At 43.8% G+C, this 25,636-nt stretch overlaps 1 protein-coding gene across 2 annotated transcripts in view; it reads left to right on the top strand.

Annotated features, from left to right (window-relative positions):
- The window catches only part of NCKAP1L (NCK associated protein 1 like), a 338,352-nt gene that overhangs the window by 57,516 nt on the left and 255,200 nt on the right, over positions 1-25,636 (top strand). For both annotated transcript variants that reach the window (XM_030198309.1, XM_030198310.1), the window contains exons 7-8: positions 6,128-6,265; positions 16,695-16,743. In XM_030198309.1, the coding sequence (XP_030054169.1) occupies positions 6,128-6,265; positions 16,695-16,743 (187 nt within the window). The remainder of the gene's footprint in view (positions 1-6,127; positions 6,266-16,694; positions 16,744-25,636) is intronic.

The following is a 25,636-nucleotide window of genomic DNA, read 5'->3' as shown; positions in this document are numbered from 1 at the left end:
TAACTTCTCCATTTGCGCAGGAGGTCTGTAGATAACTCCTGTGTGGATACAGGTTCCGTCTTCTCTTTCCAGGACGATCCATAAAGCCTCTTCTATTCCCCAGGTTCCCCACATTTCAGCCGCTCTGATATTCTCTCTCACATACAGAGCCACTCCTCCACCTCTTCAGCCCTCTCTATCCTTCCTAAAAAGATTATAGCCCTGTACGGTCACATTCCATTCATGAGAATCATTGAACCACATCTCCGTAATAGCAACAATATCCAAGTTTTCTTCAAACATCAGGGCTTGTAAGTCTTGAACCTTTTTACTTAAACTATGAGCATTTGTGCATTTAGCTTTTCATGTGCTTAGTGAGTTTGGGCGTTTTTTTATATTTACATGACCTTTCCCTCTGCCATCATGTTTATTCTGGGGGTGACTTTCCGAAATCCCTGTTTCCTTTTGTCACCCCCACCCTCTAGTTTAAATGTCTAGAAACATACTGTCTGAATTTCTCCCCAAGGATCCTTTTTCCCATCACAGAAAGATACAGTACAGCCTGTTATTTTTCCACGTATTACCCCATTCTCCTATGTATCTAATACCTTCTTCTTTACACCAAGACTCAAGCCACTTATTGAATTCCTCTGTTTTGCGTAGTCTTTCCTCTCCCCTCCCCAATGTAGGAATTACTTCAGAAAAAGCCACAGTCCGAACCAAAGATTTCAGTCCCTCCCCAAACCTCTGGAACGCTCTCTGTGGTGTAAACTTGCTATTGTTGGCCAAGTCATTTGTCCCCAGGTGAATTACAACATCAGTGTTAGAAGCCTCGCTCTCTTCTCAGATCACTTTCAGTATTTGGTCTGTACATCTTGTAGCTGAAGATCCTGGAAGACATTTCCCTACATTGGAACCCTTGAACTGTGCTCCTAAGTTAATGCCTCTGATAATGGAGTCTCCGAGCAGTAATAATTTTCTGCTTTTCACAATTCTGTCATTAGTTGGGGGATGTTTCTGGGGTTGTGCTATTTTCATTGCCTCTAGTTCTACCACAGTACTTCTTTTTTCGCTATCATAATGATGCAACACTGCAAAAGAATTTGGCAGGGGCAAAGCTTGGAAGGGCTGGTGTTCCTGTGTCACAGATCTTAGTCTACCAGAGCCTACTGTGACCCATCTATTCCTCTAATGTTTCATTCTCTGAGGCAGTGGTGATGGTAAATTAGCTGGGAAATGAGGAATCCCGGACCCTTCTTTAATTGTAGTTAATTCCTTCTTGAGTTTGTTGATCTGGTCTTTCAAGGCTGATATTTGGAGACAGATAGGACAAGCTCTAAGGTTCCAGATAGTTTGCCTTAGGATTAAAGCAGAACATATATTGCACTGAATGAAGGTCATAATGATGTGATTCACAAGTGTGAAAAGGTGAACTATGAGAGGGAATAACAAGAATTAGGATTGACCAATTAAGTGTAGTGAAGATACTTGTCCCTTGATTGCCCTATATAAAGGGAGTTTACCTAGGGGTGGGTGGGACTAAGACACAGGTAACCTCAGTTACCAATCAAACCAAGTCTGAAAATGTTTGTTTTTTGTGTTAATAGGATAGAATAAAAAGGGGGTGAAATAGAATAAAGGAGTCAATAGTTTATCAGGAAGATATTAAGAGATATTAAGAGCAGGACACAGGTAACCTCAGTTACCAATCAAACCAAGTCTGAAAATGCCCAGCGCAGCTCCCAGCTCAAAAGGTAAACTTAGGTTCTACTACCCAGCTCAAAACAAAATTGCCCCTCCTCCAGAGCTATGAGTCACCAGATGCTATTTAAACAAAATTGATTGAATTAAGTCTCTGGCAGTGTAGATTCAACACACAATTCTAATGAAAACAGACATCAGATTAAATGTCACCAGATTAAGTCACAGGTTTAAAACACTTGGCACAGGTTAAAACACAGTTCCAATGAAAACACCTTTAAGACAATTCCAGCATAAAATGATGAAATCGCTAGCACAGATATTCAAAACACAATTCTCTAAAATCCCTTTTAGACAATACCAGCATAAAAATATAAAATCACAGTGCAATATAGGCAATAGGCTAGAGACAGGTAAGGAACTTATAGAGGTCAGACCCTCTGCAAGTAAAAAGACAGGGTTTTTTGTTTGTTTTTTTGTGTTAATAGGATAGAATAAAAAGGGGGTGAAATAGAATAAAGGAGTCAATAGTTTATCAGGAAGATATTAAGAGCAGGACACAGGTAACATCAAGATACAGTAGACCACAGATAGTGATTCAATTGGTAAAACATAAGAACATAAAAATAGCCATACTGGGTCAAACCCAATGGTCCATCTAGCCCAGTATCCTGTTTCCAACACTGGCCAATCCAGGTCACAGGTACCTAGCAGAAACCCAAATAGCAATATTTCATGCTACCATTCCCAGGGCAAGCAGTGGCTTCCCCATATCTATCTCAATAGCAGACTATGGACTTTTCCTCTAGGAACTTGTTTAAACCCATATATTCTAACCGCTGGTATCACATCCTCCGGCAACGAGTTCCAGAGCTTAACTATTCATTGACTGAAAAAATATTTCCTCCTTTTCACTGTGGTCTAAAGAGTTTACTACTGCCTGTTTCCGAGATCTGATTGTGCTTAATATAGTGGCATTGAAGACCCTCAGTAGCTTTTCAGGGTAGGCATAATGAATATTCATGAAAGATATTTGCATGTTTTATGGTATGTGAGCTGGCTTAGTTTGGCATTTTTTATTACCCTGAAATTCAGACCTCATCTGAATTTCTTGTGAACCACTGGTCTAAATGATGGTTTCCTTATTTATATACAGTTAGTAAATTCATCCCTTTTATTCAAACACAATTTTCAGGGTTTTTCAATTGTTTTGCTGATTCGGTTGAGTTTTCCTCCGAAAGAGTGCGTGTTATAGTCTTGCTAAGAAATAGTGTTTTTTGACCAAACTGTGGAATTATGCAAAAAAGTCAAGAAAGTAAAAACAATGTTGAAGCATCTGTTAGTCATTGGCTACCATGCTGAATGCACCTAGGGGCCGATGCAGAAAGCATCTGCAGGTTATAGGGTGCAATTAATGAGCAGTTTACTTGCCTGAAAGGCAGCCCGAAATAAATAGGCTTTAAGCAATCGCTTAAATACCTGAAATGATTCCTCAAGCCGTAAGTAGAGTGGGAGGGCATTCTACAGGGATGGCCCAACCACACCAAACATCCTGGTACACACACTGCCTAAAAGACAGAATTATCAAACATCATTGGGACCCTGACCTCAATAGAAGATCAGGCTTATAAGAAGTCAGCAAATTAGCAAGATAGGAGGGACAACCAGTATGGTAACTTTTAAAAAGCACACAAAGAGTTTTGTAATGCATGCTTTATATGGAATGGGGAACCAATGCACCTCCTTTAAAAGAGGGATGACATGATCAAATTTGTCACAATTGAACAGCAAGTGAATAGCCATATTTTGGACTATTTGCAGCCGGTTCAGCTCCCTCTGAGGCATACCGCTATAGAGTGTGTTACAATAGGAGCTGGACCATATGACCAGTGGCAATCTCATTCTCTTGCTATGGCTTTTCTTGAATTAACCAGCATTCCCTCCTTCCACAAAGTGGCCACCACCCCTACCATCATCACCTTGGAAAACATCCTTGGCACCATAGAAAATGAAGTGCCACCACCAAAAGAGCCATAATAAGATCATACAAGGCATTCGCCAGGAAAGCTAACCCCCCATCTCTAACCAGTCCACTTCCAGGCCTCCTCCTGACACCCTTTCCAGAGTCTATTCAGGCAGCTTTTCAGCCCGGTGGAAACACGCTTGAGCCACATACCCCCCACAGACCACTGACTTTCTGTCACCACCTTGAATGCCTGTTTTAGAAGGGCTTCCATTTAGCATTCCTGAAGGTTCTTCAGGGTTGTGCCTCCCTCTACTGAGATTGTAGTCTTCTTGGTCACCACTGACACTAATGCGTCTACTTTTGGTAGTTGCAAAACATCCTTTTCTTCCCCTGGAATAGAATAGAGCCTCATAGAGTGCCCCACCTTGAAACCTGCATCTGGGTCATTGCATTCAGCTATTATTTTTTTGATGGCTTGGTGCATAGCAAGGACTTGGATGGTTTCTTAATTCCCTACAGAATAGGGTCCATTATTGGCGTATTGTCAGCAAAGCACTCATTGGAAATTTTAAGGACTAAAAGTACCTGACAGATTAGGGCAGGTAGTTCCTCTCTATGGAAGATCTGCATCACCATGGAATCCTCCCTCGGGGACACTCAAGTCCTCCATGAGATCTTTTGGGACCCTAAAGGATGCTCCCCTGAGCTCCTAAAAGATGTTCCCCAGCACCATGTCCTCTATATCTCTGTCCTGAGTGAATTGCGATGGAACTTCCTTTAAGGGGGCTGCTTTTCTACCTCCAGCCTCCTTTATCAGAAATGCCTTCTGCATTAATAGAACAAATTCAAGGGAAAGCCCCTGCATTGCCCCGGGTCCACACTCCTGGAGGACCATTCTACAGCTGCTCCAATTTTCTCAATTCCAGCACGGTGTTGGTTTCTGCTAAAATTGGGTCAGCCCCTATCTTAGCCATGCCCTGCTCCACTGTGCAGTGTTGCCTCTGTTGGGTCCCCTGTGGGAGGCATCCTGGTGTGATCCTCTTCATACCTACTGCACCATCCATTCATAGCAACACTGCTCTGGTGGCTGCTGCGTGACTGACAACATCAGCCTCACTCTTCTTCCTCCATTGCCATCACCATAGTTCAGCTGTCTTCAGGAGTGCTTGATGTTTTCTGACTGCACCTCCTCCAAGACACTTCAGTCACTGCCTCTGGCTGCTCCAAGTGCTCAAATTGCAGCACAGTGAGTCTTGTTTTCTTTCTTTCTTTCTTTTTCCTGTCTATAAGCTGTAAGTCTCCTCATGAGGTAATCAAGAGCCCCCTCCCAGAAGTAGGGAAGAGGTACAGAGGCACAGGCAGCCCAAGACCCCTGGAGGCAACTGCCTGCCTGCGATGGGGTGAGAAGGACCCAGACCACTCAAGTGTAGTACCCTTGGTAAAGGGACAGCTCCGTCATTCCCAAGTTCCTTCACTATTACAATCTCTTAGATTTAATCCAATTTAATTTTAAATTAATTTCTTTTTAAACATTGCGGAGAGAAAAGGAGAAGAGTGGGGGAAGATAGGCTCTTTCCAATCAATAGGGGAGACATAAATATTATACTTTTTTCAAATATACGTCTCCCCTATTGATTGGAAAGAGCCTATCTTCCCCCACTCTTCTCATTTTCTCTCTATATTGTTTCGTGGAGATTAAGTGCACCTCCACACTTCGTGTGGCTTCCTTTTTTAAACACTGCTCCAGTTATCCCAGCTAGACCTAAAAAGTCCTAGGTGGTCAGACCTACACAGCACACCTACCATCTGCTGAAGACTGAGAAATACTGGTTGACCAAGGGCCACACAGAATATTTATAGGGTGGTGTTTGAAGCCAGTAGTTTCAGATCTGCCAAATGGGAGACTCCCACTTTTGCTGGTCATCTTCCACAGCAGCAGCAGGAAATGATGTTTTAGGAAGGCCTCTCCTGCTGCCGCTGGAAGGAGAGGAAGAAGTGGGCAGGGCTGGGTGGAGTTCTGGGCAGGACAGGTCTGCAGCTCTGTCATGCTCAGTCTCCATCAGCTGATAGGAGTGTGTATACCTACACATTTGGACTGATCTGGAGGGACTAAAGGAAAGAAAATTAGCAGGTAAGATCTAATTTCTCCGTACACCCCAAAGCAGCATGGTGTTTTGTTCCTGATTCTGCCCACTGAAATTGGCATTGCAAGTCCCATAATGCACCAGAATGCTTGTTTGAAATCCAAGACTGACTTAAAGTCTTCTTCCTGGATCTGAGGAAATTTATAGCATTAAGCCACTGCATCCAGGTCCTTTGTCTAACCTAAGGATCCAGGTGTCTAACTCCTATTTATCATTTAGATCCCTTTAGAAATTTCCTTCCTCACCACTTTTTGGAGGGCTTTTGACTAGTCACATGGGAGGCCAACTTGATTGACTCTAACCATCTTTTTGTCTGTTTGTTTCCCTCTCATCGCAGGTGGTCACGAATGCCCTTCTATCTCTGTACTTTCTGTACTGTCGAAGGAACCAGTCTGCAGAGCAATGGCGTGGTGCCCAGTTACTGAGTCTCCTCAGCAACCCTGCTACCATGATCAGCCCTTCCTTCTCTGATACGGTAAGCTATCTGAAACAAAGAAGTAAGAAGGAGACTGGAGTGGTAATCTTATTCTCCTGTTATGATTGCAGTCTCCTTTGTACTTCATTGTTTCAGATAAGTGCCAATTTTGGTGACCTCATTATATTATATTTTGTTACTTGATGGATGTAAGACTACTTGGTGTGTATATTGGTTGTAAGGAGTTTATCTTGTTGAGCAGACTGGATGGACCGTACAGATCTTTATCTGTCGTCATCTACTATGTTACTATCAGGCTACTTTCTTTCAACTTCCTGTTTCCGCATTGGCGGGACTCGTAGAGAGAAGCTCCGACGCTGCCAGCCTCTCTCAATCGCTGCCTGCAGCCTTTCTTTATTGCTTCATAGCAGGCAGGCAGTGGAGAAGAAGGACGGGCTGGGGAAAGAATCGATAGAAGGGGAGGGCAGGGGGAGAGAGGGGAATTGCTGGACATTGATGTAAGGGGAGGGCAGGTAGAGAGAACGGAGAATCGCTGGACAGTAGGGGAGTGAGAGAAAGGGTTAGGACTCGCCGGGAAAAAAGGTGTCGGTATGCCGTACCGTTGGGTACCGGCACAAAAAAAGCCCTGAGTACACTACAAATGCTGGCTCATCTCACGTCCAAATGACTTGCATTTAGACATTTTAGACATGGACATCTTTGGTTTTGAAAATCGCCGAAAGTCAAAGATGTCCAAATCCAAGGACGTCCTTGGTATTTTTGAAACGAAAGATGGACGTCCATCTTTTTCGAAAATGAGCTTTTCCCTGCCTCCGGATTTGGATGTTTTACAAAGACGTCCAAATCCAAACTTAAACGTTTCTTTTGAAAATGCCCCTCTTTGTCATCTGTGTACTGTATTGTATTACTATTTACTGTTTATTTATTTGTTGCATTTGTATCCCACATTTTCCCACCTCTTTGCAGGCTCAATGTGGCTTACAATACATCATGAGTAACAGAAATACATGAAAAAGTATACATTTAGTGATAACTGAAGGATTTTGGGTAGCATGATAATGATAAAACATGATAGTATTTTAACAAGCAAACATATTAAGAAATATTTAAGAAGTATATAAGAATTATATAAGAAAATATACATTTAGTAGTAGCTAAAGGATCTTGGGTACCATGATAGTGAAAAAACATGGTAGTGTTTTCGCAGGTTGACATAGTAGAGGCAGTTTTGGATGTATGTATAGGAGTTTATATTTGTTGATCATTGTTGTATGCCTTATTAAAGAGATGAGTCTTCAGTAGAACTCGGAAGTTATCTAATTCATAGATCGTTTTTAATTTGCGCGGCAGCGCATTCCAGAATTGTGTGTTCAGGTAGGAAAAGGTTGACGCACGCGTTAGTTTGTATTTGAGACCTTTACAATTTGGGAAATGAAGATTGAGGAATGTGCGGGATGATTTTTTAGCATTCCTGGGTGGTAGGTCTATCGGGTCTAAGGTGCGTCTCCATGAATAATTTTATGAACTAGGGTGCATACTTTGAACGTGATACATTCTTTAAGTGGAAGCCAGTGCATCTTTTTTCGTAGGGGTTTAGCGCTTTCGTATTTTGTTTTACCAAATATGAGTCTAGCTGCAGTGTTCTGAGCTGTCTGAAGTTTCTTGATTATTTGCTGTTTGCAACCAGCGTAGAGTGCATTGCAATAATCTAGATGGCTGAGTACCATTGATTGTACCAGGTTGCGGAAGACGGTTCTTGGGAAGAAAGGTCTTACTCTGTTTAATTTCCACATTGAGTGGAACATCTTCTTGGTTGTATTTTTCGCGTGACTCTCAAGTGTTAGGTGTCGATCAATGGTAACTCCAAGAATTTTTAGGGTGTCCGAGATTGGACTATTGTGGACTGATTGTATTGTTGAATATATATCTATTTTTATGGACAAATTTTCACTGACACTTTGGAGCATGTGGAAATTTCTATGTGTAAGGAGAGCACATTGAACAGCCTGAAAATCTGGTGGTTTCATGTTAAGGTCTTGAACTTGGGGTGGGGGGGGTCCTTACTGATGATTTTCCACAAACACTAAATTTATCATTATTGTTACTAAGGCACATGAAACTACTATTAGATGCACAAAATTTTTATTGGACTAACTTAATATACCTGATACTAGCTTTCTAGAGCTAGCCTTCCCTTTATTGGATCAGTGAGGAACCAGCACTGTTACATTAGGTTTGAATAGTAGAGTCAGGTAAGTCCTAGGTTGCCTGCATATGTCAATACTGCTCAGTAAAGAGCAATGACACAGAATTAGGGGGAAGGATGAGGCTTTCTAGACTGTATTTATTTGTTTATAGGGGCCCTCTTGCCAAAGGGGGTGAAAGTATCCCAGAAGGCATTACATAAACGAAAAGGGCACTGGCACTCAAAAGCAAGGGGGAAAACTACAGAAAATTTACCAGTGCAACAAAGTAAAAGGTCCTGGTGGAATGGGAGCGGCAAAAACCTGAAGATCTAAGCTGAAGTAAAAAAAAAAAACAACCCAAAAGACCATTCAAAGTAGAGAGGTGTGAACAGGGACATAATCTTGTCCCCACCCCATCTGTCCTCAGTCAATTCTTTTCTATCCCTATCCCATGCTCATCATATTGGTACTATTTTCACAGTTTTCTTCCCCATCGGCATAACCAATCTACATTTAAAAGATCTTGTGAATTCACAATATGCAAGATTTTTTTAATTTTTGAAATTTTAGCTGAGATATTGGTGTTTCAAGTTGCTGAGTTGAGCTGTGCACGGGGAGATAATCTAGTCCCCATCCCCTCCCATCCCATTCACTTTGGATCCATCCCCCTCCCATCCATGCAGTAATAATGACTGTTTTATTACCAGCATGTGGATTTTTGCAGGTTTGCCATTGTCCCCATCCCCATGCACACCTCTAATTCAAAGGCCGTGGGCACCAAAGACATGAAAGCATGATAAAACTATAAAAAAAAAACCAAAAAAGGATGTCAGTTAAAGCCCATAAAAAACAGTCCTTCAGTGTCTTGACATATGAAGTAGTTTCTCTGGTATTATCTTTGTGTGTACTGGGCTGGGTATCTCAAGGCTTATGTTGTATCTGCAGAACAGTTACACAAAATACATTCTCCTAACCTTTTGTACAGTAAGCAGGCACAGAGGGGCATAATCGAATGGGGCGCCCAAGTTTTCCTGAGGGCGTCCTCGCAGGACAACCTCGGGAAGGGGCGGGGAAACCCCTATTATCAAAACAAGATGGGCGTCCATCTTTCATTTCGATAATACGGTCGAGGACGCCCAAATCTTAACATTAGGTCGACCTTAGAGATGGTGTTAAGCACGCCCCAGTCCCACCTTCGCTATGCTTCTGACACGCCCCCGTAAACTTTGGTCATCCCCGCGACAGAAAGCAACTGAGTACACCCAAAATTGGCTTTCAATTATGATGATTTCGGCGACCCTGGGAGAAGGACGCCCATCTCCCGATTTGTGTTGAAAGATGGGCGCCCTTCTCTTTCGAACATAAGCCTGACAGTCAGTGTTTCATGCCCTGGATAGTTATATCAAAAATCCAAAAAATCTATACATCTCCTGACTGAACTCTGATAATGGAAGACACCAGGCCCTGGATCTTTTATGCTTCCCTCCCAAATTACTAAAGACAGACATGTCCTCCATGGTCTCACATAGGTAAGCAGGTCAAATTAGGAACAGGAATGCCACAATGTTCCTCTGTTTGACCACAGAGGGCACAAAGTGATGTCCTGCTAATTATTTAAGATCATTTATGTAAAGGGGGGTGGGGGGAATCCCTTGTTCCGGGCAGTCTGCTTGTGGATTCATATCCCAGGCCTCCATAGAACATTTATTTTATGTATTTAAATCTTTTTACTGATAACTTGCATAACATGTTACTTTGAACAGTAAAACCAATTATCATCAAGATTAAAGAGTTCTCACAAAACATACATTTTAGAATTTTCCCTCCTTTTACTAAGCCCAGCAGCAATACTGACACAGTCCATTCAGAGTGAAAGGGCTGTGTCAGCATTAGCACATGGCAGCGATAGCATTGCAAGTAAACAGGGAAGTTTATTTACTTTCCTCCTTCTCCTGTGGCTTATGTTTAAATCTTTGTATTAAAGTATAGTAAACATTTAGTACATACAATCCAATGAACCAAGAAGCCTAGCCTGTTTTAAAATGTATACATTTTTTTTCTGTCAGCTATTCAAATACCAAGATCTCCTCACTTCTTTCTATGGGATCAGTGTAATTGTTTAGGTTGGAATCTCTGCTGTTTTGCTAGATTTTGCAAGTGAATTCAAGAACTTTATCACCATTTAAAAGCTGAAACAACATTTTCTATTTTCTTTTAAATAGCCCAGCCCCTTTCCGTTAGCCAGAGGGGTGTACTGGGAATTTAGAAATCCTTAGATTCTGAAAACCTTGTGCATATTCTTTCTGGACTATTTTTGAAAGCTTAGACTTCTGTTGGATGGGGTTTGAATCTTTATTATTCACAAACCAAAGAACAAACAAACTATCAAAATATTAATGAAACTAAGCAGTATGTACGTAACAGTCAAACACAGCAAGAGAACACAGTCACACCAAATTTTTTTTTAAACCTTTATTCAAACAGCAAACTGGCCAATGGCCGAGACCAAGAACTGCACAACAACGCCAAGATGCACAAATGCAGTGCAACACATGAGCAGCAAATGACCAATAAAAGTCCCACGCTCTTTGGCTGTGTCTGATCCAAAGACGCGCATAACAGTTAGCCAGTCACTGTGAGATTTTTAAGTAAAACACCCAAGACCCGCAACCAAACAGCCACTCAAACCCCAGACATACCACATACACACCTACCCACCTCCCTGAAAAAAAAAATTGTTTTCCTTCCCTGTTCCTTCTCCTCCTTCTTTTCCCCTTCTCCTTTGAGACACGGACTGCAGTTCCTACAACATATACAGGCTAAGACAGTTAGAGGCCAGACAGTCCAGAAGAAGTAATAGACAAAACCGGATCATCCTCTGACAAAAGGTCCAGCAGGTAAGTTCAAAGTCTTTTAGGGATGGGGCATCACATCCTCCATGCCAGGTCAAATGCCAAAGTTCAAACTGCATCAACTGACTCTTTTGATGGAGCCAGCTGAGGAAAGGTGGTGGCTCTTCTTTCATCCAATATTGTAAAAGAAGCTTGTTTACAGTAAAGACCCCACACATAATTATCCTTTTTTTCCCTTGTGGCTACCCGTTCCTGCCCCTCCCAATTGCCCAATAACAATAAATCATACCTCCACTCTATTCCCCTTCCCACCACCTGGCCCACAAGAACCCGAACCTGCCACCATAACTCATGCAAACAGGGACAATCCAAAAAAGTATGCATCCTGGTACCCAGCGTGCAATGTAAACATGAGTCATCAGTCCAAAGCCTCATTTGAAGGCTGCATTCCCTAGTAAGATATGCCCTATATAGGATCTTAAATAAGGTTTTTTGTAGAGAAGCACCAGATTGTAATTTATACCCAGTGACCCACAATTTAGATGGTTCTAGCCCAGTAAGGGAGATTGCCAGTTCAGATGACCAAACCTTAGCCAGCAAGTCCAAAACCGTGTCTTATCGTCCAACCTGCCCATCCCTATACCAAATGGTTAATTTGTTCAACTTAGGAAGCAAGGATTCAAAATCCTCATCCACCACCTCCATCCATAAGGCTTCAACACTTCCCTGCTTAAGTGATGTGGAGAGGCATAATCGAACGTCGCTGGTGAAATAGATCGCCGGTGATCTATTTTGGCGGCGGCGCTACAGCTGGCCGGAACCGTATTATCGAAAAAGATGACCGGCCATCTTTTTCTTCGATAATACGGTTTAGCTCGGCCAAATGCCAGAGTTCGCCGGGGTTGAGATGGCTGGTTTTGTTTTTCAGCAATAATGGAAAAAAATGCCGGCCATCTCCAACCCGGCGACATCCAAGGCATTTGGTCGTGGGAGGAGCCAGCATTTGTAGTGCACTGGTCCCCCTCACATGCCAGAACACCAACTGGGCACCCTAGGGGTCAGTGCGGTGGACTTCAGAAAACGCTCCCACATGCATAGCTCCCTTACTTTGGGTGCTGAGCTTCCCAACCTGCCCCCCAAAACCCACTATCCACAAATGCACAACACTACAGTAGCTCTTAGGGGTGAAGGGGGCAACTACATGTGGGTACAGTGGGTTTTGGAGGGCTCCCATTACCAGCACAATTGTTACAGGTAGGGGGGGGATGGGCATGGGTGTGCCTGCCTTAAGTGCACTGCGGTACCCACTAAAAGTGCTCCAGGGACCTGCATACACGCAGGCCTCTAGGACTTGTTGCTGCTGTAGAACCTTGGCACACCAGTTGACACCTGAAGACTAATCTCTTTGAAAAAGTCCTTTATTTGAATAAGCACATTTATTCACAGTTAACTGCAGATCAGAGGTTGTGCCCCACTGGCAAAGAGTCTCCCTGGGACTGAGATTAGCAGTAGGTCAGAGCTGGCACAATGGTGTACAATGCCCTCTTTCAGCAACATTCAAGGTAATAACTAAGGTCTCTAACGTGGGTAACACATGAAAGGGATCTAAAACTGGCTTACAAAAATGGCCACTACCTCATGGACTACCGGAAACAAAACAGGGCACACTCTGACCCAGTTAGCAGGGGGAAAAGCACCATGGGAGTAGAGCCCACTACCCTACACCCACCACAATGCATTGCTGATGTGACTCTGCAGTGCACCTTAGAGAAAAGGTGTCACACTCACCCGAGAGCCACATCACAACCAGGGAAAGGCTGTCAGAGGATAGAACACATTGTGCTGGCATGGAGGTGGGTACGGCATTTGAGGCTGGCTTAGAGGCTGGCAAAATATGTTTATAATTGTGTTTTTTAGTGTGGGAGGGGGTTGGTGACCACTGGGGGAGTACGGGGAGGTCATCCCTGATTCCTTCCGGTGGTCATTTGGTGAGTTGGGGAACTTTTTTGAGGCTTAGTCGTGAAACTAAAAGGACCACATAAACCTGGCGAAATACTGCTTAATGCCACTTTTTTTTGTTCCATTATCGGTGAAAGCTGGTCATCTGGTAGCCACGCCCATGCCCGCCCATGTCCTGCCTTCGCTAAGCTACCAACATACCCCTTGAACTTTCGCCGGCGAAGCAACAGGAAAGCGGCAATGCTGTCAAAAATGCCGCTTTCGCCGCTTTTAAGAAATCGCTGGCCATCTCCCGATTTATGTTGGGAAATGGCCGGCAATCACTTTCGAAAATAAGCTTGAAAGTCTGATAAGAATGACGAATTTGTAAATAACAAAAAAAAAATGCTGCTTAGGGACATCCCATTTCTGCTGCACCTGCCGAAAAGAAAGGAAAGCTGCAGACTCCAGCTTTATAAGATCTCCCAATTGCTTACATCCCCTCTGTGCCCAATGGTGACAAACTCCCCTAGAAAGTCCAGGTTCAAAATCTAGGTTCCCAACCAAGGCCAAAAATGGAAAGATTGTGGTTGACCGCTTCCAAAAGTTCTGCCACCAAGACCGTGCTTTCCTCAGAGGCATAACAAAAAAAAGCAAGGCCCCTGCCCCAGCCACTACTCCTGCCACTGTGAAGCAAGGACAGAGGATCCAGATCCCCAGCCAAAACCACCAACATTTCATCTGGGAAAACTTAGGCACCCGGCTATAAAGCTCATGAACCCAACGCATCCATGTTGTACAGCCGGAGATCCGGGGCCCCCAAACCGCCCTGCTTCTGAGTTAAAGAAAGCTTGCTAAGACTAATACGGGCTGAACGACCCCTTCAGAGAAACTGCTGGAGAATACTCTGGAACCAGCGCTCATCTTTAGATGTAATCTAAAAGAGAATCATCTGCAGGGGATACAAAAGCTTGGGTAAAGCTACCATTTTAAAGAGCGCAGTCATACCCATAGTGAGAGGGGTAAATCTTTTCACTTATCACACCATCTTAATATGATCAATTTTATCTCACACATTGAGCTTGTAGAAGTACTGAGGATCTGCGCTAAAATAATCCCCAAATATCTGAGAACCCCTGGGGCTTGCTTAAGGAGAGGAGAGAGGCTGGGGACACTAGGGGCACCACAATACAAATTTCAGATTTATCATAATTCATTTTTAAACCAGAAAAAGATCCAAAACAGTTAATAATTTGGACAACTGCAGGCAAATCCCTCACGTGGTTTTCCCCCAAAACAAAAGCATGTCATCCATAGACAGGTGAGATTTCAGCTCCGTAGTTCCCAAGGGAATGCCTGCAGTGGTGGCAGCTTAATGGCAAGGGGCTCCAATGTGAGAACAAAAATAAGCAGGGACAACAGGCAGTCCTGTCAGCTGCCCCTATGTAAAGCGAACAGATCAGTAAGTGCTCCATTTAATAGAAGTTGAGCATCCGGAGCCTTGCACTTCTAGTACTTACTGAGCTGGAGAAGATTTTCTGTGTGGGCTCCAATGGTGATGTCACCCATGCTGTTAAGATTTGCGACCTTGCTTGTCCTCGGAAAATTTATATTATCCACAGATCATGGAAAAACCCAAGGCCTTGACTTTTAAAGCTAGAAACGTGAAACAGGTTACTCTGAATTCAAAATGATACTCCACTACCAACTAATGCAAAGAGAACAGATTGGGAAAATATGTTCACCAGTCCTGGTGTAACCCATGGTTTGTTTAAGAACATGATAGAGTGAATCCCGGGTGGCAGATCTCTGGGGGAGTGGCTGGAGGACCCAGGAGGAGCTCAGAGAATATATAAGGGAAGCCCTTGGAAAAGGATCCTGTCTCTGGTTCTCAGTGCCGTAGCGAGGGCTAATGACACCCGGGGTGGGTCGCCGCTGCGCACCCCCCCCCCGGGTGCAGCACGGCGTGACCCCCCCCTGCAGCGCACCCCCCCCTCCGGAGCGAACCCCCCCCCTGGAGCGCAACCCCCCCCCCGGACCGCATTCTTACCTGTGGGAGGGCCGATCCGCCCCGAGTGCACATCGCTCAGAGCTGCGTCGGCCCCGCTGGTTCCCTGCTCTCTCTGCCTCGGAACAGGAAGTAACCTGCCTCGGAACAGGAAGTAACCTGTTCCGGGGCAGAGGGAGCAGGGAACCAGCGGGGCCGGCACCCCCCGAGCGCGTGCACCCGGGGCGGACCGCCCCTCCCGCCCCCCCCCTTCCTACGCCACTGCTGGTTCTGCCTCTTGATAAAGTAACCAGCTCTGGATGTGGGAGTTAGGTGTTACTGTCAATTGCCCTGCCAGATGACCCATTGCAAGAGAAGGGGAAGTCCTGCAACATTGTAAGCAGTGGATAAATTACCTGGACAGTAAACTTTTATATTGCTTCAGCCAATTGAGGAGTCCGAACTCGGTGGATTGCGGAGTCCAGCCGTAACCGGGGCTCAGGTGGAATTGCAGTCTACTCTTGGTTGATAACAAGACCTTCGGGGTGGCAGCCTGAAGGGAGTATGCAGTTACTGGAAGCCTGGCCCCGATGGTATTGAAGTACATCGGAAGTGTGAAATCCACTCTGGGTTCTAATTGAGCTGCAGGACAGGCACGAGAGTTAAGCACTTATGTTAACCCAGAAATTGTGTTATTGCTTATGATCATCTGGAAAGCAATATGAATTATAATTGAACTGTATGAAGACCAATACATTGGAAACCATCAGTTAAGAGTTAATAAATGTTCCAGTTCTTTTAATCCTCTGAGTGTCATGTGGTTCCTCAGTGGATCAGCTGACGGGACCAGAGTTAATAAGTGATAAAAACATGCAGTGCCTCTCGAGCCCTTTCTAACCCGGGATAGCAGGACTGGTTACACTGGCACCTGTAATCATATGAGCAGTGTCATTCTGGCCCAGTTGTAATGCGTACATATCGAATTATGGTAAACTCAAGTAATTCACATTGCAGTAGTCGAGTGCAGGCCACACCAGGGCCTACAATATACTGCTGCATGAAAATCAGACTGTGAAAACAGATTTAGGTTTTCACCCTAAAAAGGAAGATAGACTAACTGATATCTCAGTAGCTAGAATAAAATAAATCTTAATGACCTGCAGGCTTTGGGATGGGTAACTGTGGTCTCTGACCATGGTTAAGAATATCATGGCTGTACTTGCTTACCATAGTTAGGATGGGCTGCACATGTGTACTCCATTTCCCTTCTAGGCCTATGGTCATCTTTCATGCTGCCTGTGTAATTATGGTAATGGTGTAACCAAACTCTAACTGTGATTTGACAACTCGGATCTCATCTCTGCTTGGGAAGTTGCCTGACATGACTTCTCACGCTTTGCTTTCTTTTAACCATTCTTCCTTTTGCTTTGTAGCCCTCCATCCTTTCTTTTCTGTGCATAAATAGGGTAATAGGGTAATGTTCCTTCTTCTTTGTTTTCCCCCAGATGCCCTGTGAGTACCTGTCTGTGGAGGTGATTGAACGATGGATAATAAGTAGGTCCCCATACTACCCTGCTTTTGGATCTCTTTTTGCATCAAAATTATTTTGTAAAACTGTACATTTTTAAAAGGCAATTCTATAACTGTACACCTGCAGTTGCATACACCTTGTAAACGGGCCCGCTGCTCCAGTATGGGAGAGGCAGCTGCCTCCCATGAATAGCCAGAACTTCACAAAACTGCCACCAGGAAATACTTCAAAACATTCCTTTATTTTCCAGATTCATAAACAAAACTTCACTCCAGCGTAGAGACTTGCTTCTCAGGCAGGGCTGTTCTGCCTTGCTTAGTACATCAACCAATTACACAAAGACTTTGCCCCCTTCCCAGAGGGGAATGCATTAGTCCTTTGGGAAATCCCTGCTTTTTTGGTCCCAGTCAGTAGCAAACAAATAGTACTTGTCCCACAAGCAGGATTTCCCCTCAAGACAGTGTTAATCACCAAGCAGCCTTTACTTTCAGGAGGATCAATACTTTTGGGACTTCCTTCCACCCAAGGTATTTCAGCCTGCTTCAGTTCTTTAGGGACCTGTCTTGCCCAAGGATTTTCAGCCTGCACTGCTCCTCTCCTCCTGAACTGAACCCCCACGAGGCAGCCCTCCTTCATAAACAAGCCTTCCAAGCTTCAGAGGTTCTCGCAATAATCAGGTTTCAAAACAGGTTAGTAATTCCAAAACCATGTAGGTTTCCAAACCTTCAGGGGCTGCCTTCCTCAGCTCTCAAGCTCCCATTCCATTCTGCCTCCTTCCCCTGCTCAGGCTGATTAATTCCCTCTTCCATCCAATCCTCCTCCTGCTTCTCAGCCCACCCCTCCCTATTACAGGTGGGCACCATGATATACGGATTGCTGGTCCCGGGAACTGGCTCCTTCATTCACCCTCCCTCTTGTGGTCAGAGATGGTATATGGCCAGCTTGCCTATCCCCTGGGATCTCACTGCTAGGACTGGAAATGCATTCTGGGATATGTAGTTCATGGTTTTGCTGCTTCACTCTATACATCGGGGATGTAGCCTTGTCACAACCTTAAGTGCCACTTATGCCCATGAGCTCCCTAAGTGTTATTCTATAAGGGCGTACAAAGTGGCTTAGCGCATAACTCTAAGAGTGTGCACATGGGTGGAGCATGAGTGGGACATAGGCTTACTTCCCATAGACATGCACAACTTATAGAATACTGTCAGGTGTTTTGTTTGTTCCTTTGCAAGATGTTATAGTACATGTTGCCTTACATGATCTATTTAGCAATAGTGAAAATGTATTCCCTTGAAGAGCAATGATTTGAAAATATGGGAACAAGTTGCTGTCTATGTATTGGGATTTCTTGTTTGTTGTATTTAGGTGTGCCCATTTACACCTGCCATAGACCTGGCGTAAGTGGCGTACCTACATTTAGGCATGCTGATGTGGGTTTACACTAGCATTCTATAACAGAAAAGGCACTCCCTGTGATGCATTGAGGCACCTATATCTAAGCCCCCTCCCCCCCTTATTCTCAAAGAAAGTGAAACTGACAGACAGTGCTGGTTGCAGCGGTTCTCAACGCTAAGTAAAATCAAGAAGAGTTGTGACCAAAGACTGGTCTTATCCACTCACTGTTACCTGTTAATCTGTCCAGTTAGACCGCACAGGCATCATGCCTAGAAGCAGAATTGCGGCATTGTGAAATATTTTATAATTTCTGGCTGTGACAGTAACTAATTAATCAGGCAACACGTAACTGGTGTTCACAGACAGGGGTCCTGCTATCTTTGCTGCCAAAACTGCTTGATAATCAGTCATAACCTCTCATGCACTGCCTGCATTCAGTTTTATAAAAGGCAGCCAATTCAAAAGTTCCTGGAATGGTCTCCTGATCCAGAGACTGTCAGTTAAGTGAAAGTTCATCATTTATCATTTATTTCAGTTTTGCTAGATTGCCTAATTTGGAATACAAGTCAAGGCGGTTTACATGTTTAAAACAACACAACGTAAGGAAAGGAACTAAAAAAAAAAAAAACAATAGGAAAGAAACAATTAAACCAAGGAAAAACACACTTCAGTGCTAAAACAGAGATCACAGCTTTTTAAAATCCAAAAATAGACCATGTCAAGCCTCTTAAGACTTGTTAACTGTAAAGTCTCAATATCTTGAAGTATAACCTTGGCACACCAGCACACACCTGAAGTCTCTTTATTTTTCTGAAGTTTCCTTTATTGAATAAACACAGATAATTTACTCACAGAATTTACTCACAGTCAGATGTTCAGAAGTGTGACCTGTAGGGATCCTAGAGGTACTTATGACTCAGGGGAAGATGCACTAAAAAATCGTTAAAGCCCTTCCCTTACCGATTCCCTTAGCGAATCGGTAAGGTAAGGAACGGGCATGCATCAAGGAAAAGGAATGCAAATGAGCTGCTCGTTGTAGCTCATTTGCATTCTCTATTCCATTGGTAAACAGTCGGCCAATCGGCTGGTGGAGCATGCGCAGAGCAGCCAAGCGCTATGCCGGCTGCTCTGTGCATGCCAAGGACGTCCTTTACTCAAAAAAAAAAAACAACAAAAAAAGTCATCCCTGACCAGCAGGAAACTTGTTAGCAGCCTGAATCTCAGAAGAGAAATAACAGTGCTGAAAAGAGCCCCAGTTAATTTAAGTGCTACTGGTCTTCCCTTGTGTAGCATTTCCATTGTTTAAAGCTTTGCATGTTAAAGGCAGGCTTACATCAGGCAATTAGGAAGGACTTCTGTGAAGGAAAAAAACATCCAAGTGCTCCTCAGGTCAGGGACCTCTAACAGGAGCTGGATGACTTCCTGCAGCTTTTGTGATGGGCGTCCTTCTTGGACGTGTTTTTCCTACCTGCAATGTTTTCAGCTTGCGCCCCCCCCCCCCCCCCCCCCACAGGATCGGAACGTGCGAGGACGTCCAAATCAAAACTTTTTGGACGTCCCTCCCTCCAGATGTCTCTCAGCCAATCCCAGCATGTTTAGCTGATACTGGTAACAGCTAAATGCGCTGGGATTGGCTGATAGAGACCTGGAGGGAGGGGCATCCAAAAAGTATCAGGAGAAGGACTTCTGTGAAGAAAAAAAAAAGGACGTCCCTGTTTTTCTTACCTGCCTGAACTGACCTCAAGCACAGTTCTCTCAACAGTCCCCTCCAAGGTTGTTTTCAGCTTGCACCCCCCCTTCACAGGATCGGGACGTGCGAGGACGTCCAAATCAAAACTTTTTGGACATCCCTCCCTCCAGGTCTCTCTCAGCCAATCACAGCGCATTTAGCTGATACTGCTAACAGCTAAACACGCTGGGATTGGCTGAGACAGACCTGGAGGGAGGGACATCCAAAAAGTTTTTGTGGGGGGGGGGGGGGGTGCAAGCTGAAAACAACCTTAGAGGGGACTGTTGAGAGAACTGTGCTTGTAGTCAGTTTAGGCAGGTAATAAAAACAGGGACGTCCTTTTTTTTTCTTCACAGAAGTCCTTCCTAATTGCATATAAGAAAAACATGTCCAAGAAGGACGCCCATCACAAAAGCTACAGGAAGACATCCAGCTCGTGTTAGACGTCCCTGACAAGCACTTGGATGTTTTTTTTTCTTTCCGATTCCCTCACAGCAGCCCCAACGAGAGGTGCATACCTCCCGTTAGGGGTTTCCACGGTAAGGGAATCGGAAAATGGTAGTGCATCTCATTACAATACGGTTTCTACACATTATAATACTAATTTGCTCATCTGCATTCCGTTTTCGTTAGCTGCTACCATGATCGGAAAATGGCTGGGAGAAGCCTTTAGTGCATGCCAGGATTTACTATTTGCTCGTTAATGGCTCCTTAAGTTTAGTGCATCTAGCCCTCAGAACACTGCTAAACAGCTATCCTGGACTTGTGTCTAGGATTGTACCCCTGAAGCCCACTGCCAAGCTAGCTGTTGTGATAGGAATGAATCATGCCAACGATGGAATATTTATAGTTATTTATTAGGTAAGAAAAATATATATAAATAGTTCTGAAGCAAAGTGCCAAGCAAAATACAAAAATAACTTGCTATAATTAGATTATCCTAATGCACTAACTAAGGAGTGATTAAACAACCCAGTACAATCATGAATTCCTAATGATTGTTATAAGAAATCATACGTCTTATACAAAATACAGTTATCAGCTGAATATACAGACCAAAAGTCGTGCCGTAAACCTATCTGTCTCAGACAACTAAGGACTAATTTTCCCCGACTATAGGTAATAAATCCTGTATCTCACCTTGCCGCCTGTGCAGTGGTGTAGCTAGGGTAGTTGACACCCGGGGCGGGTCATTTTTTAACACCCCCCTCCAAAATCCAGTACTAGGCATGCCGAGAATACAAAACACTCAGGACCTATACAGCAATTCTACCATACCATAAGCAGTCATTTCTACGAGTCACACAAGGAAAAGGAAAGCATCTGAAACACTACAGTGAGCACCAGAACATCAATTCACCTATTGTAAAACAAAACCAGACAGAATAGTACAGATCGTCGATCCTGCACAGTCAGTGCCAACCAGTGCTTTTTTTGTAGAAAAAAAGGTGCCGGTACTCATTGTGGGTGGGGTCACCACACATGGCACCGCCCCTATTATAGCCACACCCACATTAGCCACACCCCTTATACCAGCCATGGCGCATATAAACAGACATCTTTGAAAATATTATACTAGTATAGGAGAAAAAATGTGATTTTTTTTCATTATAAATAATTTCTGTAAGCTGTTACAGCTCCAGTATACCCAGTGCAAAATAAGACAAATTCCAAACACTAAAATGAAAATAAAATGATTTTTTCTACCTTTGTTGTCTGGTGACTTTGTTTTTCTATCCATATTGGTCCCAGTCTCTGATTCTGCTGCTCTCTATCTGTTCTCTTAACTCCGTTTCCAGGGCTTCCTTTCCATTTATTTCTTTACTTTCCTCCTTTCTTCTTCTTTTGTTGCCCTGCATCCATAAGTAAAAGCTGGGTCCTCCTCCATGGAATTGACTGGAGGAGGTATAACATGGATCCAGCTTTTGCCTATTTTCTCCATCCATGTGCAGTTTTTCTCCTCTTCCCTTTCCCTCATCTCCATCCATGTGCATCTTCTTTTTTCTTTCCTCCCCTCCATTCATGTCCAGCACTTCTCCTCTCTCTTCCCCTCCATCCATGTCCAGCATTTCTCATCTCTCTTCCCTCCTCTGTATCCATATAAAGCAATAATTCTCTCTCCCCTCTCCTCCATCCAAGTCAGCATTTCTCCTCTCTCCTAGCCAACTCCTCCATCCATCCATGTCCAGCAATTCTCCTCTATCTCCTGCTCTCCTCTCCATCCATTTCTAGCATTTCTCCACTCTCCCCTCTCATCCATGTCCAGCAATTCTCTCTTCCCTGTCCTCCCCTCCCTGTCCAGCGATTCTCCTCTCTCCCCTCCATGTCCAGCAATTCTCTCTTCCCTGTCCTCCCCTCCCCGTCCAGCAATTATCTCATCCCTGCCCTCCCATCAATGTCCAGCAATTCTCTCTCCCCTGCCCTTCCCTCCCATTCCATGTCCAGCAATTCTCTCTCCCTTGCCCTTCCCTCCCATCCCATCCTATGTCCAGCAATTCTCTATCCCTTGCCCTTCCCTCCCATCCCATGTCCAGCAATTCTCTCTCCCCTGCCCTTCCCTCCCATGTCCAGCAATTCTCTCTCTATTGCCCTTCCCTCCCAGCCCATCCCATGTCCAGCAATTCTCTCTCCCCTGCCCTTCCCATGTCCAGCAATTCTCTCTCCCTTGCCCTTCCCTCCCAGCCCATCCCATGTCCAGCAATTCTCTCTCACCAGCCCTTCCCTCCCATCCCATGTCCAGCAATTCTCTCTCCCCTGCCCTTCCCTCCCATCCCATGTCCAGCAATTCTCTCTCCCCTGCCCTTCCCATGTCCAGCAACTCTCTCCCCTGCCCTTCCCATGTCCAGCAATTCTCTCTCCCCTGCCCTTCCCTCCCATCCCATGTCCAGCAATTCTCTCTCCCCTGCCCTTCCCTCCCATCCCATTGATTTCCAGCAATTCTCTCTCCCCTGCCCTTCCCATGTCCAGCAATTCTCTCTCCCCTGCCCTTCCCTCCCATCCCATTGATTTCCAGCAATTCTCTCTCCCCTGCCCTTCCCTCCCATTATTTCCAGCGATTCTCCGCCTCTCCCCTGCCCTGCTAGTTCACCCTGTTAGATGCTTCACCCCCTGCATACTCCTTGTATATTCTTCTAAGTTTTCCTATTCTGTATTTTATTTAATGTTTGTAAGCCACATTGTGCCTGCAAGAGTGTGAAAATGTGGAATATAAGTGAACAATAAGTAAATAAATAAATAAATTACTACAAAGGAGTAAATGCCTTCTCCAACTTAACTAACAATACAACTAGACAGGTTAGACCATGACTCATGGTCAAGACTAGAGAGAAGCATACACAGTAAATATCAGCAACTCAAAACTAACACTCTATAAAATGAAAACTAGAAGCAAATACTTCATGCAATCATATAACAATGTTCAAAAGTAAATTCAAAAATGGTAATACAGCAAATTACTGAATACTGGAACACTAATATGGTGTTAGTAATAATGGCTTAACACATGAAAATATAATCAGCATCAAATCATGATACTACATAATGCATGGCAAAAGCATCAGCAAATATTAGTACAGAATATGATCATTAAACAAAGATGTTGCATAGTGGAGAGAGACTCATGATTGGACTTCACAAAATCTTGCAATCTCATAGTCACAGGAGCTGAACTTTTGCGAATGATGCGGTGCAGGGTAAGAACTTCTCACGCCAAAAAGGTGACACTCAGGAACATGATCATCCACGAGATGGTGACAGTTGGGATGACCACATAGGTGAGTGAGTCAACAATGGGAACATCAGTTGAGGTACGATGTTTATAATCAGCCACTTGGAGGGAATCATAGTTAACAGCCAGTTCAATTGTATGAGAATCTGTAGACCGTAAAAATGGCATAATGTCCACAGCAAAGTCAATAGGGGCCAATGAAACACATCTAGAATCTCAAGTTCAGTGACAACAGGATCTGTATCAAGATAAAACAGAGAAACTCCTCCCACAGTTACAACAGAGTTCTTGGGAACAGCTATCAAACAGACATTGCAAGGGAGAGAAAAACAATAACATCATGTTTATGGAAAGTAACAGTGAGTTCAGTCGTGGGGGTACTAATTAACCACACAGTATTAACAATGGCCACAATGGTATCTGAAACATCATCATATTTAGACACAGTAACTTTACATTTCTCTTGAACCTTCTCAGTTGATAACCTACAAAGAGCTCCTGTGATGTCTTTCAAAAAGGGTTTTCCAGGGCATAACCAATGAATATCCTTGGTTTTTTGACAAAGGGCCAAATTAGGGACCAGATAATGTTGAGGATCATCCTGTTGGTAAGCAACATACTCGGGAGTCTCAACATGCAGGTACAAATTGTCATGCCAAGTACCCACGTTAAAAACTTGTTTAAGCTGCTACACATTTTCGGGTAGAATAAAAGGCAAATTCAGGACCAAGGCAAGTTCCATGCGGTCCACATTCAGAAATAATGGAATGGCAGTACCTAAATGAAAAGCAATCTGTATCTGAAAGGGTTCAATTGGCAGATGGGTAACTTTAGCAAAAGCATCACCAATAACATCAGAGGGGACTAAATAAGGAGGTATATGACCCTGCCTAAGATTACTGACAATAGTAACCAATTCCCTAAACAAATCCTGTATAAGGTCTTTCACAGGTTGAATAAAAGTACGGTCTTCATTCAGGACACCTTTAACTATAAACAAATCTGCAGTATGGGCATCAATTTTGAGAGTATGCAAGTTGACAAGGGTAATGGTATCTGTGAGGGTTTTATCTTGGGCAATAAGATGGTTCCATTGGATACCTAATTGTGACTCAATATGTTTCAAGTCCGCTTCAAAGGCTTTCATAGTGGCCTGCAGCCATCGGACAGAGATTGCATTAGCGACAGACATGGATGACCCAAAAAGTGACCCTAGGGCTGAAAAGATAAGACCCCCAACAAGGCCTACAAAACGTTTAGATCTAGACTTCTGGGAATTTAAAGGTTGAACCATTCCTTTCTCTAATTGACTCAAAATATTCTTTACTTGGGCCGTGGCATAATACATATAGTTGAAAAACCAAGTTTGAGTCGATGGGGACCTCTCCAACATACTCGTATTAAAATGCTTCAAAATAACATGCATGGGGTCAAGGGAAACAACAACTTTCTGAGTAGCAATCTGAGATTGGATGATCAAGAAGCAAGGGGTATCTTGTAGGATGACTCCAGACATGGGACCCGGTTCAATCATCTTGGCCACAGATCCCAACAGCAACGAGATCAGGAACACAGTCATCAAAGTTTGTTTCTGTATCTTAAAACCAAAAGAAAACAGACTATGCTGTTGTGGGGTTAGTGCAGTTCATATCAGAAATGTGCACATCTGGAGCAAAATGACTGGGATGACATGGTCTCAACTGATTAATGTGGACCCATTTAAGGACATCTTCACCTTGAGAATTTTTCTTGAGGTGAATTTGGTAAGCCACAAGTGAAGCTTTTTCCACTATAGGGAATGGACCATGCCAACTGGGCAGAAATTTCTTTTCTTTAACCTTGTTTCTGGCAAAATTGAAATAGAATACCTTGTTGCCAATTTGGTATTCTTTGGAACTAGTCCCTTGATCATAATAGGCTTTTCTACTCGAGCGCTACTATCCAAGTTCTTTTGGGCAAAGGTGAAGGCACTTTGCAAATGTTGGTGCAGATGGATAAGTACATAAGTATTAATTTGTAAAAAGTGGGAGTACGACCAAGGATACCAGAAACTGGAAGATGT

The sequence above is a fragment of the Microcaecilia unicolor genome, chromosome 3 (genome assembly GCF_901765095.1).
Source record: "Microcaecilia unicolor chromosome 3, aMicUni1.1, whole genome shotgun sequence".
NCBI classification, from domain to species: domain Eukaryota; kingdom Metazoa; phylum Chordata; class Amphibia; order Gymnophiona; family Siphonopidae; genus Microcaecilia; species Microcaecilia unicolor.
The sequence above is the reverse complement of the archived record's forward strand: the minus strand, read 5'-3'. Positions and strand labels throughout refer to the sequence as shown.